Here is a 17,429-nt window from a genome sequence, read left to right on the forward strand (position 1 = left end):
ATTATTATTGGACATATTATAATAACTAGCTTATTAAGTGATACGAGTATTACTAAGTGTTGAGCAAGGGAAGTTATTTATAGAAGAACTTAATTGCGTAATTTCGTCATGGTTTAATTTTTTAATCACACAGTACATACGCAGCGACTTCGTGAAAATTACCGATAATGACCCGTCCTAGTCCAAATAATTTATGAAATGAAAGTGTGTATTTAAATTCACTTTTTACTATTTTTTCTATCACTAAACTATTATAAGATATCAATTCAAGTGAGGCAGTCATGGAACCTTTATCCGCATCATTTAACGCAAATTTTAAAATCTACAAGATATTCGGATTATGGCCAGGAAATAGGCCTCATAGCGTTTATAAATATTATTCTATTTTATTTTTATTTTTCACTTTGGTTATTTTCGTTTCTTTTTTGTCGATTAACTTGATATATATTCAAAGGAAAATAGAAGTTATGGTACCTGAAGTTGTTTTTATCTTTGCGGAAATTATGATGATTACTAAGGCTCTTATGATAGTGTTTAAGTGGAAAGATCTTATAGAAGCTCTCAAAATGTTAGACTCTATGAGCTTTCAGGGGAAAGATACTGCAAGTATAAACATAGTAGTCAGATATGTAAGCAACTACAAATTATATTGGATAATCTATACTATGCTGGCACACATTGCGTATGTTTTGCGAATGTTTATACCTTTATTCTCCCACGTGATATTTAACACGACTCTTGAGTTGCCTATATGTAGTTTTTCATTTCTAGATTTAGAGACTCTAAATCATTATTTCGCGATACTTTACTTCTATCAGACAGCCTGTATATATTCGCACATGTTCTTGAATACTAATTCTGACACATTGATAGCCGGCTTAATTCTCATGGCAATTGTAAATGTCAAAGTTTTACAACACGAGTTACAGAGTTTAAGAGTTGATAAAAAATGGATCAAAATGAATAAGTCGTTCCAAGATGCTCTTCAGATATCAAAGTTGAGAAGGACGTTAGAACATTATGAAGAAATACTCAAGTGAGTTGACATTTTATTCAATTTTTCACAGTCGAACTGTTTTTTATGAATTTGTATTATGTTGTCGGCAATGTACACTCAGCGGCACAATTAACCGCCCACCCTTTTAAAGTGGCAAATTTTGATGTTATCGCAGTTGTAAGTTATTGGGCATAAATAAGTCAAGTGTGAAAGAAATGTGGTGACGAAAAAATTACAAACTACCCACTTAACTTTGATTTTTTTTACGCATCAGTTGTGAATAGGATAAATATCGAACTTCGTCTCATTATCGTTTTCGTTGCCATACTGCTTACATTGCTTCAGTGGTATTAAAAGTAAACAATTTGAGTTTGTTTTGGTTTCGTTACTTAAAGCTAGTATTTGGACATCACAAACATGCCATTTGATGCTAATTCAGTGGCGAGAGCCGTCGCTCTTATCGACGAAGGATTTAGTCAGCGTTACGTGGCGCGGAAGTTTGGTGTCTTACGTACCACCTTAAGGGATGCAGTGAAACGGTTTCGGGAAACTGGCTCTTAAGAGCGAAGACCAGGACAGGGCCGAAAAAGATGCACCTCCGCTCGTGACGACCGATTTCTTGTGACCAATGTTCTAAGAAATCGGTTCACTATAGCTGTTGAGGCACGAAACCAACTTCGTGAGGTTCGCAATGTTCAAGTGAGTGAAAGGACAGTGAGAAGAAGACTAGGAGAGAATGCCCTTGGAGCTTTTCGACCATCTCGAGTGCCACAATTGCTCGTAGGCCACCGGAGAGAAAGACTTCGTTTTTCCCGAGAGCACGCCGAATGGAATATGGAACAAGGGAATATAGTTATGTTTACTGACGAGACAAGAATATGCTTGCACGGTCCTGACGGTTGCCAGCGTGTATACAGACGCAAGAATGAAAGGTTTGCACCATGTACTGTTGTGGAAACAGTAGGTTACAAAGGTGGCTCTATCATGATATGGGGCGGCATTACTTACGAAGCACGCACCGACTTGGTTATCTTCGAAAGAGGTGGAATAAATGCTCAGAGGTATGTAACAGAAGTGTTGGAACCTCATGTAATGCCATTTGCTCCATTTATTGGCGAAGATTTTTTTATTAATGCAGGACAACGCTCGCCCCCACGTTGCTAGAGTTGTTTCCGTGTACCTGGATACCGTCGGCATTCGAAAATAAACATGGCCATCCCGGAGCCCAGATTTAAATCCTATTGAACACATATGGGACAATTTAAAAAGACGTGTTCGAAGCCGCATACCAGCTCCAACCGCCATAGATGAATTAAAACAATCCGTGATTGAGGAGTGGCAGTACATTCCACAACAACAGATCAAAGATGTCATCGACAGCATGTCAAACCGTTTGATGGAAGTCATGAGGGCTAGAGGTGGAAATACGCACTGTTAGAATTCATTTATTCAGCAGATTTTTTATTTTTAAGCCATTTCATCACATTTGTTAATATACGGTCAAAGTGTTTTTCAGACATTTTATAAATAAACGTAATAATTAAAAACAATATTATCTTTCATTTTACTTCAATATACCTACGTTATAAAATAACATTCACAAGTAAGGTCACAATTTTTTTTTAACCAAAATCGTAAAAAATCATGGTGGGCGGTTAATTGTGCCGTTGAGTGTATATAATACCAGGGCCATCCAGGCAATAAACAGCTTAAACAATTCCTAAGTATTGTATAGAATACTTGTTTGTTCACCGGCAGTGCAAATTTAATTAAATTTATTTAAAATTCAGTTACCTTGTACATACTTATATTATTGAAATCGATTTTTTACAGATCAATGATATGTATTCAAGAGAACACGGTAATTTTAAATGTTTTAAAATATAAATTATTTTTATTTTGTGGCTAGTAAGCTATAAGCTGCTTCGCTTCACCCCCGCCACCGATTTCGTGGTTATCATATCAGCCTGAAGACATCCACTGCTGATCAAGGCCTCCTCCAAATATCTCCACGATGATCCTCCATCGCTGCCCTCATCCAACATATTCCGGCGATCTTGACCAGAACATCGGTTCATCTTTTGGGGGTCTACCGACACTGCGTCTTCTCGTATTATGATTTCGTGGTAATGTTTCCATAAAAACCCAAATTTATTTCTGACACCAAATCCAAATCAGTCATATAATTAACTATCCACTACATATTTTATACTTATTAGAATAAATATAAAATATGTTAATTATTACCCAAACCAGTTGGTTTGTTAGTTAACAATTAAATATTATTACCACATATCGAAGCTTATTTCCGTGTCTCCACACAGATTACAGTATCAATCTACTTGATAAATTTTATTTCACAGAGTTACCAGTATACGTCAAATTATTATAGATATATACACCGATTACATATCCATACACAAACCTTAAAAAATCACATTTTTATGATAAGTATATGATATTGATCTATAATTAAGTAATATAGAAAACTTTAACTAACAAGAAAATTTCTTGAAAATTAAGATTTCATAGCATTGTGTTTTTTAATGTTAAATAACATAATATTCCTTTACAGATATTGTTACATGCTTCAAGAGATCCTAAGTGTTACTATGTTCTTTCAATTTACCATAGCCTCAGGACTTATTTGCGTCTTATTGTGTTGTTTGCTTTTGGTAATATTACAATTCTTTAGTAGCAATAATTTGTATTATTAAGAAAATTGTACTTTACAAAGAGAAATTTGATCAAGATAAGCTATGGGCATAGTAAAAAGTCGTTAACTTCAGAATTGGGTAAACGCACCATAAAGTCAAATTTCCGCTAATATGTGCACTAAAACAGGCAAGCTAACAATGAGTATGGGCAAAAAGGCTGCCAGCTCAAGAAAGTCAAAATAAGGCTATTAAACGAGTTCATGGTTCAATTAAGTATTAAATTTGTATTTTGACAGAGGCAGTCTATCGTCTCAGATATTTCGACATTATGTAAATATATTTTGTAGTAAAGTATCGAATTCACGTCTTACCTAAGAAGATACAGGGGAAGGCATTTTATTGCGACTTTCCTCGAATCGTAAATGAAATCGCGTTTTTTTACACTAGAAACGGCAAACGGGCAGGAGGCTCACGTGATGGGGAGAGGTGTGGCAACTGCACATGAACTTCCGCAAACCAGAGTTCGAGAGATGTGTTGCCGGCCTTTAATCCCAGAGTATGCTCTATAGTTGAGTATGCCTAAGTGGTATCGGTTCGGGAACAGCGGCCGGTCATTGATTCCAAAAAATAGCGTTGCAAGGCAAGAAATTTCCCTCATAACGCGCGGTTGTAGACTATCAGACGTCAACATGATGCGAGTGGAATTTTAACGTAACGTCCGGTGGTGGAATTCGACTGCTAGTATCAACCCGAGCAACTTCTCTAAGCACTCCCTGTAATAAATGCGGTTGACGATACAGACAGAACCCACATCTCTATGCAACGCCAAAGAATCAAGCCGATCGGAAATATTTGATCATCGATGATTCCAGCCGCTCTTAACCACCATCTCTTGGTCTAACACGCCACACCTAGAAGTTGGCTTTCGCCATGGCTGGTCGGCAGGCGATCTTCTGGTATACCTAACATAGATACATAATTATTGATGGGTGGCGGCTATCGAAAGCAAGGAAGGTGGAGGGAGGAAAAGGTCTGGCAGTTAGCCTGGATATGAGGAAGGCATTTGAAGGCAGATTGTGTATGGCACAAGGCGCTTCTCTCGAAATTTCCATCATTTGGACTTCCCGAGAGTTTATGCAAGTGGATGGTTATTGGTCGAACTCGAAGACCGTAGAGTGCCCAAGGCTCTGAACCTACACTGTTTTTTCTGCATATCAATGATATTATGGATATCTCCACCATCTTGATGTGTGGCGGCCCTCCACAGTGCGGTTTTCAAGAAGCTTTCTTCCACGTACTACGAAGCTGCGGAATCCTTGTACGGGATTTCCGGGACGAAACGACATGGGTTCCTTCAAAAAAGGCGCTTACACCTTCGTTAAGGGCTGGCAACGATTCTGTGATCATCTGGTGTTGCAAGAGAATGTGTACGGCGATCAACACCATGTTTGTCCTCCTTTTCCATAAAAAATAGCTCTGCGGTGGTAGTTGGACGGATCCGAGCGTACACCTTTCTTAGGCATCGGGTGCACTAAAGCCGTATTCAATAATTTTGGTACTACGCCTGATGAGTAGAAGAGCCGAATAGATGGGTAAAGACCGTGGCCAATGCCGGAGCACACCACCACTTTTGGGGGAATGACATCGGGCGTCGCTCAATTTATAAATTTTTGAGGTGATAAGGGCCTTAAGCACAGTACCATGCTGAAATTTTACCTCCGGCATGTATGACTCGCACCGAAGAATATGCAATGGTGGTGCGACTTGGTCATCCAGAGTCGAATTACGTATGTAAATTTCCTTGAAAAGCCTTAGTGAGTGACCAGAATGCACGCAACGGAGTTCTCAGGAAAGGCGTTAAAATCTCTCGCCAATTCTTGACTTTGCTTCCGCAATAACTCTTTTGAGGGACCTGTAGACATGATTGTAAATAATCGTTTATTAAGAATTTACTAATATTTCTCGTAATTTGTTTTTAGATGATGGTAACTACTCTCATCAACAGAAACGTAAATCTTGCTTTGGGATTCGATGTTTTATCCTTCAATATTCTTTGTATTCATTATATTATTTAAGTTTGATAAGAAATCGTTTTTCAGTCATCATCAATACAAACATTAATATTTTTTGCTACATTATTCTGTGCAATGGTACTGCAAATCTTCGTGCCAGCTTATCTTGGAACCGAATTGAGCTATCAGGTAAGTTATTTATTAATTTGATTCAAATATTTAGTCGAGTGTGATCACAATTCTCTTCTAAATTTAGGTTACATTTAATTAATCGAATTATTTTAAAAAATAAAAAGATCTAAAGAGTATTAATTTTTTGTTTTGTTGTTGTTAGATTTGCACAAATGTTTTCATTTGGCGCAGCCAATAGGCGCAGCGATTGTTTTTAGTTAGATCGTATCTAATGTTTATTGCGAGTTTCATAATGTACCCGATAGACGTTGTTCTGTACATAATAAATAAAATACTGTTTTTTTATGAAATTGTCAATAATATTTCATGATTTCAAGAATTATTTCGTAAAATATGCTCCCTGTTGTTATAGTGAACTTGTTTCACAGCAGAACTATCAAACCGTGCGTCACTAAGTTCTCTCATAAAAGATATGTCCATACAAAACAAATATTGGAAATAAAAATAATTATGGGTCCTAAATCGAAATAAAAAGTATCCCATCTCTCAAGTTGGACTAAAATGCACTCCATGAAGTAATCCCCATTAAAATCCGTTCATTAGTTTAGGAGTCCATCGCGGACAAACAACGTGTCACGTAATTTATATATCTATACTAATATTATAAAGCTGCAGTGTTTGTTTGTTTGTTTGTTTGTTTGAACGCGCTAATCTCTGGTACTACTGGTCCGATTTGAATGATTCTTTCAGTGTTGGGTAGTCCATTTATCGAGGAAGGCTATGTTTTTTTTTTCAAAATTAGGGATCCGTAATAAAATTGCTATTTTGTATCACAAGGTGTAAAATCGAAAACCTATTTTTGCGTGCGCTGCAAAAACTATTGACAATAGAACAAAATGATGTACAGGCTATAATATAGGCAATATTTTATTACTTATAAAACTATCGCGTGAATTATACTTTATATGGCAAAACAACGTTTGCCGGGTCAGCTAGTATTAGATAAAAGTAGTATTACTGAGAGATTCAAACTAACTTAAATGTTTCCACGCAACATTAATTATTCTTTTTATACCTACTTTCAGAGTGAAGAGTTAGTGAGCGCAGCGTACAGTTCTGAGTGGATTCCGAGATGCGATTTGAATGATTCTTTCAGTGTTGGGTAGTCCATTTATCGAGGAAGGCTATAGGCTATGTTTTTTTTTCAAAATAAGGGATCCGTAATAAAATTGCTATTTTGTAACACAAGGTGTAAAATCGAAAACCTATTTTTGCGTGCGCTGCAAAAACTATTGACAATAGAACAAAATGATGTACAGGCTATAATATAGGCAATATTTTATTACTTATAAAACTATCGCGTGAATTATACTTTATATGGCAAAACAACGTTTGCCGGGTCAGCTAGTATTAGATAAAAGTAGTATTACTGAGAGATTCAAACTAACTTAAATGTTTCCACGCAACATAAATTATTCTTTTTATACCTACTTTCAGAGTGAAGAGTTAGTGAGCGCAGCGTACAGTTCTGAGTGGATTCCGAGATGCGAATCTTTTAAGCGAAGCCTTAAACTCTTTATGGAGCGAGCCAAGACTAACATTATGCTAACAGGAGGGAAACTATTCCCCTTGACCTTAGACACATCCGTAGCAGTAAATATCTATCATAATAAGTATAGCAATACTTAGTTATGTCTCTGCAGTATGAAGACTGTATGTCTGTCATTCTCGTGATTATTTTATACAATTATTTAGAAGTTGTTGTTTTTTATATGTAATTATCACAAATTTCATCTTAATAATAATATCATCAAATCGCATATATCACGGCGAGTGCTCAGAAGAGTAGTTTAGGTTATATTATGTATAATATAGGTATCAAAAGCCATATTTCACCACCGGAAAAATGCGAATTCCGCGCGCGTCATGATGACGTCTGGCTATCTACAACCACGTGATTTGCGAGGAACTTCTTACACTGCCACTTTACGGATAAAAATAATATGTTATAGACTTTTATTACGTGAGTTTTCATATTAATTGCATTGTTGATTGTGAAAACTGCATACTCTTTTTTCGCTCTAATCAGAAACTTTCAGGACCGTGAATAGATAAATAGATTTGAACTTAGAACTTGTGTAGATTTTACCAATCAAAATAATATAAACGCTGTATAAACGATATTGTAGAGAAATGCACGATGTTTTATTTCGTTACTAAGCAATAAGAATCATAAGAAATAAAATATTTACTTATACACTGACCATTTTTTGTGTAATTATTTAGTTATTCAATTAATTTTAATTGAAATGGCATACATTTAATTAATTTATTGCCAAGCGCAATTAATTAACTTTGTGTTATAATTACTCCTCTTTAACGTTGTGTTAGTTGTATTAACAGTCGACGGACGAGCAAGGGGCTCATTCTGGGGTTATTTGGAAATTATTTTTATTATGCAATCCTGGGATACCGGGGTCCTGAAATGGCGGGACCTTTTTGCAAGATTAGTCTCCGTAAAAAAAATTCGCAACGCTACAGAGAAGAGTGGTTTCTTTATGGAAGTGGAGGACAAACGAACGTGCGGTTCGTGTCCTCCATTTTGTTACCTGATGTTCAGTGATTACCACCGCCCACATTCTCTTAATACACCAGAGGAATTAGCTATCAACATCGTCCTGGAAACACCGCAAAAGGAAGCTCATTCCACAACTTGGTTGTACGTAGGGATGAAACGATACGAGTAAATACAAGTACATACTCGATACTTTTCACCGATACCAAGTAGTTTTAGAATCGATACTTGAAAATAAGTATCGAGTAGGTCAAAAATACTCATATCAGTATGCCACATGTAGGATCTCGCTTTGAAGCCATTTAATAAAAATTTTCGTTGTAAGATTGATAAAAAAATATATCTTAAATTGATGTTTTTGAACACTTCCTAATCTGAGTTTTGTGTAGTTGGCAAGTTTGTTTGTCTATGCCCCCAAAAATAAAGGTAGGTAGGTAGTTGACACCATATTGATAACTGTCTGTGATTGTGATTATTTACGTTTGTTCCGCATCCCGCCTAGGTACGCTATTACTAACCTTTAACAATAATCAGTTTTTGTCTTGTGTTTAAACCATTTTAATTTCTTGTCTTGAGTGGTTGAAAATCAACAACTTCGTCAAAAGTCGATGAAGTGTCAATTTAGTTGGCTAATCCAGTCTGCGCTTTAAAAGCCAACCCATTAAACGAATGGGAGGAAGGATTAAAGCCCGTATTACCAGCGTTATTTGAACAAGCACGCATATATTGAACGTAGTAGGTACCTCAGTACCTTGCGAAAGGCTCTTTCCAAGGCTGACGCAACAGTCAATTCTGCCAGAAATCGTCTAACAGGCAAACATTTGGAAAAATTAATATTTTAGGTAAGCATCACAAAAACAGACTTTTTCATAATTTTATATAATATTATGAACTTCTCGATAAAGAATACCAATGCTTGTTACGGTTATTACACTAAATTTTCCTAAAAAAAATTCGATACGAGTAAGTATCGATACATGACGACCGATAGTGTATCGAGTAAAAGTATCGATACCTCGATGGTATCGTTTCATCCCTAGTTGTACGTAAAGAAAGTTCCTCTTAAACCGCACTGTAGAGGACGCCACACAACTAGATGGTCGGGATGATATTATATGATAAATGCGGTAGAAGACAAACAATGAAGCGACGTCTCTACGCAACGCCTAGTGATCTAGCCGTTCACAGAGCACTGGATGCCTCATAATTCAAGTCTCTCTCTCTCTCTCAGTGGTTCATATATGTTGCTCTGCAGATTTGAAACATTCTGCATTAATGCAATGAAAATGAGCTATATCGAGACGCATGGAGTAAGATGACAAATTTACTAAGTTGTCTCCAAAAATATTTTATTTTCCATCTTCATAACAACAAGGTCTATTAGGTCTTTATAACGATTGATTTCAGAGGTCTAAAACCACCCTGCTTGCTCCCCGCAAATACCGGGATTTAAATTATCTGCGGGATTGCAATCCCTGATTATGCCAAATATAATTTTGACTTCATAAACGTACACTGTACTAAAAGTTTTCGTAAACTGTGGTTAGAACCACACAATTTTCCTTTGAGGTTAGTAGGAGAGTGGGGTGAGGTAGTCAGAAATCACTGAAAAAGACCACTTGTTGTAGGTATTATTTGATGGAACAAGGTTAGGTTTTGGATTTCACTTCAAGAAATTAGAGTTACTACCTTAATGTGGTTTCTTAGTAGGTACTATTTATCATAAGTACAATAATTAATATTTTCTATATATTATTCCGTTATTATTTCCTGCTAAATAACGCGCCTAATTCGTAGCTTAGATCCAACCAAAAATGCTTAATGAATGAGTGTGAAGTGTGAACGTAGTGTTTGAATTCTCTTTGAATGAGTGGTTAGGATTTGACACCTGACATTCTCTCTTTTTTTTGTTTTAAATTGTGTTCACACGTACGCATACTTGTAATGCTAGGGCTTGCCTTATAGTGCCATCTATAGGTATCTACTGATTTTTATAATTAAATTCATTTTTATTGAACTTGGCTGTTCTAATTCAGAAAGAAGTTACAACTTACAAGAGGGCGCTATGATAGGCTTATTTAAATTATATATATTTCTTTATTATTGGTTTAATATTTTTATTGTTATAACAAAAAAGTCACTGGATACTACCAACACGTGTTTTTGTAGTGAAAACTTCTTTAAAAACGCACTGAACACGCGTAACCGTCACCCAAAAGAGATTAAAGTATATACAGTATGGATTGCATATGAAATAAATGAAAATACAAGTTATACTTGTCCACAGAAGTATAGTAAAATCAATTATTTATTAATTAAATAATCCCTAAATTATAAAAGTGACACTTTCAAAGAAAACAAATATCAAAATTAAATAGCAAAAGAAAACAGTCTCTTTGACCGCTGGTGCTGTGGAGCAGCGGCCACATAGCACACAATGACAAATCGGCCTTTATTTCTCTTCTCGCAAGCTCTTAACAATTACGGAAGAAATTAAAACGGTGAAAAAATAAAGCCGTAAATACCCCACATTACCCCACAATTCTAGTTTATCGATACTTTTTTTACACTTTTTTACCAACAACCTAAGCAAGGAATTAGAAACTATAATATTTTTGTCTTATTCGATAATTTAATATTTTTAACAATAAATAAATTATTTAATGGATAAGTTTAACTTACGAAATCACTGTTTTCTGAGTTTCCTCAGCTGGTTAGTTGGTACGATATTTGATAGGTTGCTTTCAAATTACGTACCATGTGAAGCAAGAACTAAACAGTAACAATTTATTGTTATTGTTTAGTCCTTTCTTATTCACATTCATTATCTCTAAACTACTTCATAATTAATGAAAACAAACTTACGAAGCTGTTTAGCTTTAAATACTTAGTAGAGTTTTTACAATAATCATTACAGAACAATTTCAAATAAACTTAAACATCTTTTTGTTTATTGATTACAACTCCTTTTAAAAGAAGCTAAGTATCGATAGAATATGTCCTTACCCTACACCGTACCAAGTTCGATCGTTGCCATTGAATAGTGCCGGCGGCCGTCAAAGACAAACCGCCTCTGTCCGTTGGCGTTGGTGTATTATACCCTAAACACATGGTCGGACTTGGTACGGGTGGACGCCTCGCACCAATAGGTCCGCAGTCGTACTCAGTACGGTCTGGACGATAATAATAATAATTTTGTGCGATGGACCATTGTCAATATGCTACCAAGTATGTACCTATATTTATTTCATATATGCTAGTTCCATACTGTATAATAATATGTCGCAGGCAGTTTGTATGTTTTCGCTGTTTACCAACGTTGTCCGTTTAAAAACGCTTGCAGTTATGGAATATGCCGAAGGCAAAATGTAAATGGTCCTGTCACTGGATAATTCAAATATACAAAATGTCGCGGCAAATTGCAGTTTTCAAAAAACGCTTAAGTGTCCATGAGTTCTGGTGTTCGGTGGACTCATGTGGAATACTTTTGTTACAGACAGAATGACGTAATGAGTATTGGCGATGTGGACTATCTTATTCTAAAAAAGGATAGCCCTGAGAGTCTCAACAATCCGTGTAATGAGTTTTCCTTTACAAGAATATTATTAATCATTCATTCTATGTTTATTGTCTTTGTCTTTCTAAGAATAATATTGTAGGTCAAAATGTCACTAAAGTTTGATAATGGCAAATAAAACAAAATTTTGATTTTTTATCATGTCTTCTTGGTGATAATTTAAAATATCAAAAAACTTAATTTTCTTATTATTTGTACTTTTGTTTTTTTTTTTAAAGTTATAATATAAGCAGCAGTATAAATAGTAGTAATGGTATGTTAAAAATTACAAAATGCAAGTTTGTTAATAAATTTGGCCGTTAAAACTTAGTAGTAAAATAAATAAAAAATTGTCATAAAAAATAATCAATGGATCATGGAATAAATACTGAGCAGTAAAATGAATAATTGGGTTAGTAAGGAGTGGACGGTAAAGTAATCGGAATTAGTTTGTAGGAAATTTCATTCTTGGCAGTTTTATAAACAACTAGCTGATCCGGCAAACGTTGTTTTGCCATATAAAGTATTTTTAGTGTTCGACCGTTTTTTCTCCGACTTACTTTTTAAATCAGACTATTACGAAAAAGTCTTTTCATCTTTCGGGTTATGAAATATGGCTTTCTATTGTTAACAGTCAAAGTCAAATAAACTTTAATCAAATTGGCTTAAACTAAGCGGTTCTGAATTGTCACTATAAATATTTCTTTTAATTTTTTTTTATGAAATAGGAGGACAAACGAGCGTACGGGACACCTGGTGTTAAGTGATCACCGACGCCCACATTCTCTTGCAACACCAGAGGAATCACAAGAGCGTTGCCAGCCTTTAAGGAAGGTGTTTCTTTTAAATTACTGAATTTACGCGATATGTTCGTAAAAAATTGAGTTTGTGAGAAGAACATAATATAAGAAACTCAACGGCCACTCTTTTCAACCAAATAGAGTATTTTACAATGGCTCTAATATAAATAACAAATTAGTTTGTCTGTCGACGGGTGTTGCTTGTGGTGCAAGCAACACCCGTCCAGGGGTTGAAGCATGGACCAGTCATCGTTCCCTTCGCACATATTTGAGGGAAAGAGATGACCCGGCACACGATGCCGCCGCGAGCATAGCCATTCAGTGAGCATGACGAACCATGTTATAGCAAACCTATATATAGCATAGCTACGCATGATAACTCAAAATTACAAAATTAATGTTCACAAGGCCAGCCCGTAAATGATTCTTACTTATAATGCAATTACAGTGGATTCTATATAAGCCAAAAGAGTATATCATCTCAGCATAATGAGACTTATTACACTCACAAATGATGACACGTCTTAAGGCAATAATAATATCCCAGACGTAAAAGTTAAGTAACAAATATTGACGGTAGCGTGAACTTAGTTTCGTAAAAATGAATTTCTTATAAATTCGAACACATTAAATTTGTACGTAATGAAGGTGGTGAAATATAGTTTTTCGCTATCACACGGCTTTGTACACAGTAGCTATGAAATTCTTTTCAGGTTTAAAAACTACCTTCAAAAATGACATCTAATAATCGGTAGCTATAAGACAACAAATTAAGTGAACTTGAATCCTTTATCCCATTTTTGATGACGAAGAAAGAGCATTCATATTATTTTTAAAAGGTGTGACGTCACCACCGATGACTTGCTGGTGATCACTCGTACTTGGATCATTGAAAGAAAACCTCACGGATATTTGATCACCTTCGTATCACAGGCAGTGTTATAATATCAGAACAAAGACTAATCCTTAATGACGTCATGTAATCCCTTGTATTTTTTTAAGGAAAAGGAGGACAAACGAGCGTGTGGTGTTAAGTGATCACCGCCACCCACATATTGTCTTCGGTTACCTCATATTTAATAAATATTTTTTTGAATAGACTGAGGCTGTGATACCATAAAATAACTTGACTTATAGCTCCCACTCGCCGCCATAAGCAAAAAAATAAAGTGACAATTGACAGTTGACGCCTGACGGCTGGATGAATCAATTCACGATTGGTTTTGAAAGGTTTTTTTTTTGGCGGGAACGAGTGAACGAAGGAAGGCGCGCTTATACAAAAAAAAAATTGTTTAAATTATTGTTCATAGTGCATATATTTTTCATACTTGTAAATTGTTTATCCTGGTTTATAAATATTCGATTTTTGTATATATAAATTGTTAAGTGCGCTTCCCCATCACCATGGGGAAGCGTACAGGTAAAAGGCCGAAGAACGGCCAGAGCGACGCAGAACCACCAGACGAACTTCCCCTATCCGAATCCTCGGTATCTGACGCGGAGGTGACTGAACGTCTCATTGTAAGAAGAAAGGATAAAGAGAAGTATACCCCTTATAGAGCGACAAATTATTATAGGTTATACGACGAAAATTCAAATAAGAAGGAATTTATTGTATTTCTCAATCGCAAGCAGGGTGAAGTCAAAATATCAGACAAGGACAGGTTGGGTCTGTCAAATGGAATCAGGAGGCATTGCGTATCGGGTGTGTTGCACCTGAGGTCCGTTAATGCTTTTAAAGTTGGTGTTACCTTTGACCTGCCTAACAATGCGAATGTATTTTTAAAAAATGAAAAGTTACTTAGCGAGTTGGAGATGGTTGCCTCAATTCCGGCTTCTGAAACGGAGGTCACTGGAGTTCTTACTTCTGTTCCCACTGATTACTCCAACAAAAAAATTCATCAATTAATTGCATCGAGTAAAAAAGTTATTGCTGTGAGAAGGTTCATGCGGCGAGTAAAGGACCCACAGGGTGTTGTCTCCTTTGTTCCAACGCAAACTGTTGCAGTCACATTTGCATCAATATTGTTACCTGAGTATGTAACACTTGATCACTGGAGGCATGAGGTTAATGTATATGTACCCCCTATTAAACAGTGTCTACGCTGTATGAAATTTGGCCATATTGCTAAATTTTGTAGAAACAATGAAGTTTGTTCCATATGTTCTGACAATCACAATTTTAAAATGTGTCCAAAAACTTTAACAAAATGTGCCAACTGTGGTGGAGATCACATAGCTATCTCATCTACCTGTCCTCTGAAAAAACAAAAAATTGAAGAAAACAAAGTGAAGTCCCGTAGTGTTAGATACTCAGATCTCTTCAATGAATCTGCTTTCCCTCAATTAAACTCAAAGTATATTGACACACACCTGAGCAATCTTATAAAATCTGACAAATTTATGAACCTCTTGGTTGAAGCAGTTTTACAAATTTGTACAAATAAAGATAAGTTAACTATAAATTCAAATAGTATTAAGGAAATTCTGAATAACACTTTTAGAAAAAAGACACCTAGTTAATTGTTATTATGGATACATTGAATATAGTGCAGTGGAACGCTCAAAGTATTATTAGTAATAGGCTTATTTTTACAAGGTTTTTATATGAAAATCATATCCATATTGCTATAATTTCGGAAACTTGGTTAAAACCACATCAGTATTTTTTAATAAAAGGCTATAACACAATAAGGAATGATTGTGGTAATAAACACAATGGTGTAGCAATTTTTATTCATAATAATATCACATTTTCTAACATAAATACATATTATGATAGTGCTCTACAAAATGTTTGCATTAAAATTAAAATTAATAACAAAGAACTGAGTATTGTGAGTTTTTACAGTCCTTCCAATTCAAATCCTCCATTTAATAAAAACAATTTAAACAGTTTAATTAAGTCCATTCCAGAGCCAATGATATTTGCAGGTGATTTCAATGCTCATCACATGTTGTGGGGATGTGTTGATACATTGCCTCGAGGTAAAGATGTTTTAGAGGTTATAGATGAGAATGGTCTTGTTATTCTGAATAATGGTCAAGCTACCACAATAGGATCTCCATCTTGGCGTCCTAATGCTCTTGACTTGACTTTGGTAACTCCATCTTTGGCTCTTTTATGTGACTGGTCAGTTATTGACAGTCCTCTGGGCAGTAGTTATCATCTCCCTGTAATAATAAAAATGGCAGTAAGTAGTGATAGTATTAGTTTGCAAAACACATTATGTAATAATCTACATTTGCCCACTCACCCTAATTATAAGCAGGTGAATTGGAATATGTATAGTAACTTAGTTGTTTCTTATTTGGATGATGTTAAATTTGACACTTTATCTTCAATAGATGCTTTTAATTCCTTTTGTAATATTTTACTTTCTGCTGCCAAGCAGTCAATCCCTAGCTGTCTGTTTTCCAAAAGTTCTAATAGTAATAATGCTACTAGTTCTTGTTCACAAAAATCTTTTAAATATCCTTGGTCGCCTTGGTGGAATCAGAGGTGTACAGAAGCAGTTTTAAATGCTAAAAATGGTTACATTAATTTTAAAAACAACTCCACTGATGAAAATTATGTGGAGTTTAAGAGATTGCGGGCTTTAAAAAAACTTATCTTAAAAAGTGAAAGAAGAAATAGCTGGATAGGCTTGTGCAATTCATTTAATCGTTGTACTCCTTTGTCTTCAATTTGGAAATACATGCGCAAATTTAACAAAACTTACATTCCTGACAGTGTGTTGAATGATAGTTGGATTCCAGATTTTCTACAAAAGTATACTTCTGACTTTGTATCAAATGAGTTAACTAACTATGTAAATGTTGTTAATGATAGTAATAAATATTTGATAGAGCCTTTTTCTTTACAAGAACTAAAATCCGCTTTATTTACTAGAAGAGATACATCTTTCGGTCTTGATACCATTCCATATATTTTACTCAAAAAACTTAATTGCCACAGTCTCAACATCTTTTTAAATAATCTTAATCGCCTATGGAAGGAGAATACTATTCCTGCAGAATGGAAAACAGACTGTTTAATCCCAGTTTTAAAGCCAGACAAAAATAAAATGTTACCTGACTCTTATAGACCTATAGCTCTCACGTCTTGTGTTGGGAAGATATTTGAGCAGCTTCTAAAACAACGTCTCGAGTTCTTTATAGAACAAAATTGTCTTTTGCCTAATAATCAGTTTGGTTTTCGCAAAGGTCGGTCTTCTAGGGAGAGTATAGCGCAGTTACAGCTTGATGCGCATCAATGTTTAGCAAGTAATCAATATCTTTTGTCTGTATTTTTTGACATCTCAGGTGCCTTCAATAGTGTAAATATTGCCGTGCTTTGTGACGAGTTATCAATGTTAGGGATACCAGGTAAAATAATAAATTGGATGCAATCCTTTTTGACTGACAGAAAAGTATATGTAAAATTTAATAAACATTTGTATGGACCACGACTTTCTTCTCTAGGTGTTTGTCAGGGGGGAATATTGTCTCCTTTAATTTTTATTATGTACATAAGACGATTGAACCTTATTTTGGGGCCAAATATAGTAAACCTACAGTATGCAGATGACTTAGTCGTCTATGTATCGGGAGTTGATCTGATTAATTTAGCCGCTACTATTAATAAAGCACTTGTAAATTTATATCAATACTTTTCTTATCTTAATTTAAATGTAAATCCAACCAAATCAAAAGTCTTT

At 35.3% G+C, this 17,429-nt stretch overlaps 1 protein-coding gene across 1 annotated transcript; it reads left to right on the forward strand.

The window, feature by feature from the left end:
• Positions 1-281: 281 nt before the first annotated feature.
• Positions 282-8,014, forward strand: LOC126969343 (odorant receptor 59a-like). Its single transcript, XM_050814697.1, has 5 exons — positions 282-1,036; positions 3,573-3,672; positions 5,754-5,855; positions 7,296-7,450; positions 7,849-8,014. The coding sequence occupies exons 1-5, from the start codon at positions 282-284 to the stop codon at positions 7,907-7,909; spliced, it is 1,173 nt and encodes a 390-aa protein (XP_050670654.1). The 3' UTR covers positions 7,910-8,014.
• Positions 8,015-17,429: the final 9,415 nt, after the last annotated feature.

The sequence above is a fragment of the Leptidea sinapis genome, chromosome 18 (genome assembly GCF_905404315.1).
Source record: "Leptidea sinapis chromosome 18, ilLepSina1.1, whole genome shotgun sequence".
Lineage (NCBI taxonomy): Eukaryota > Metazoa > Arthropoda > Insecta > Lepidoptera > Pieridae > Leptidea > Leptidea sinapis.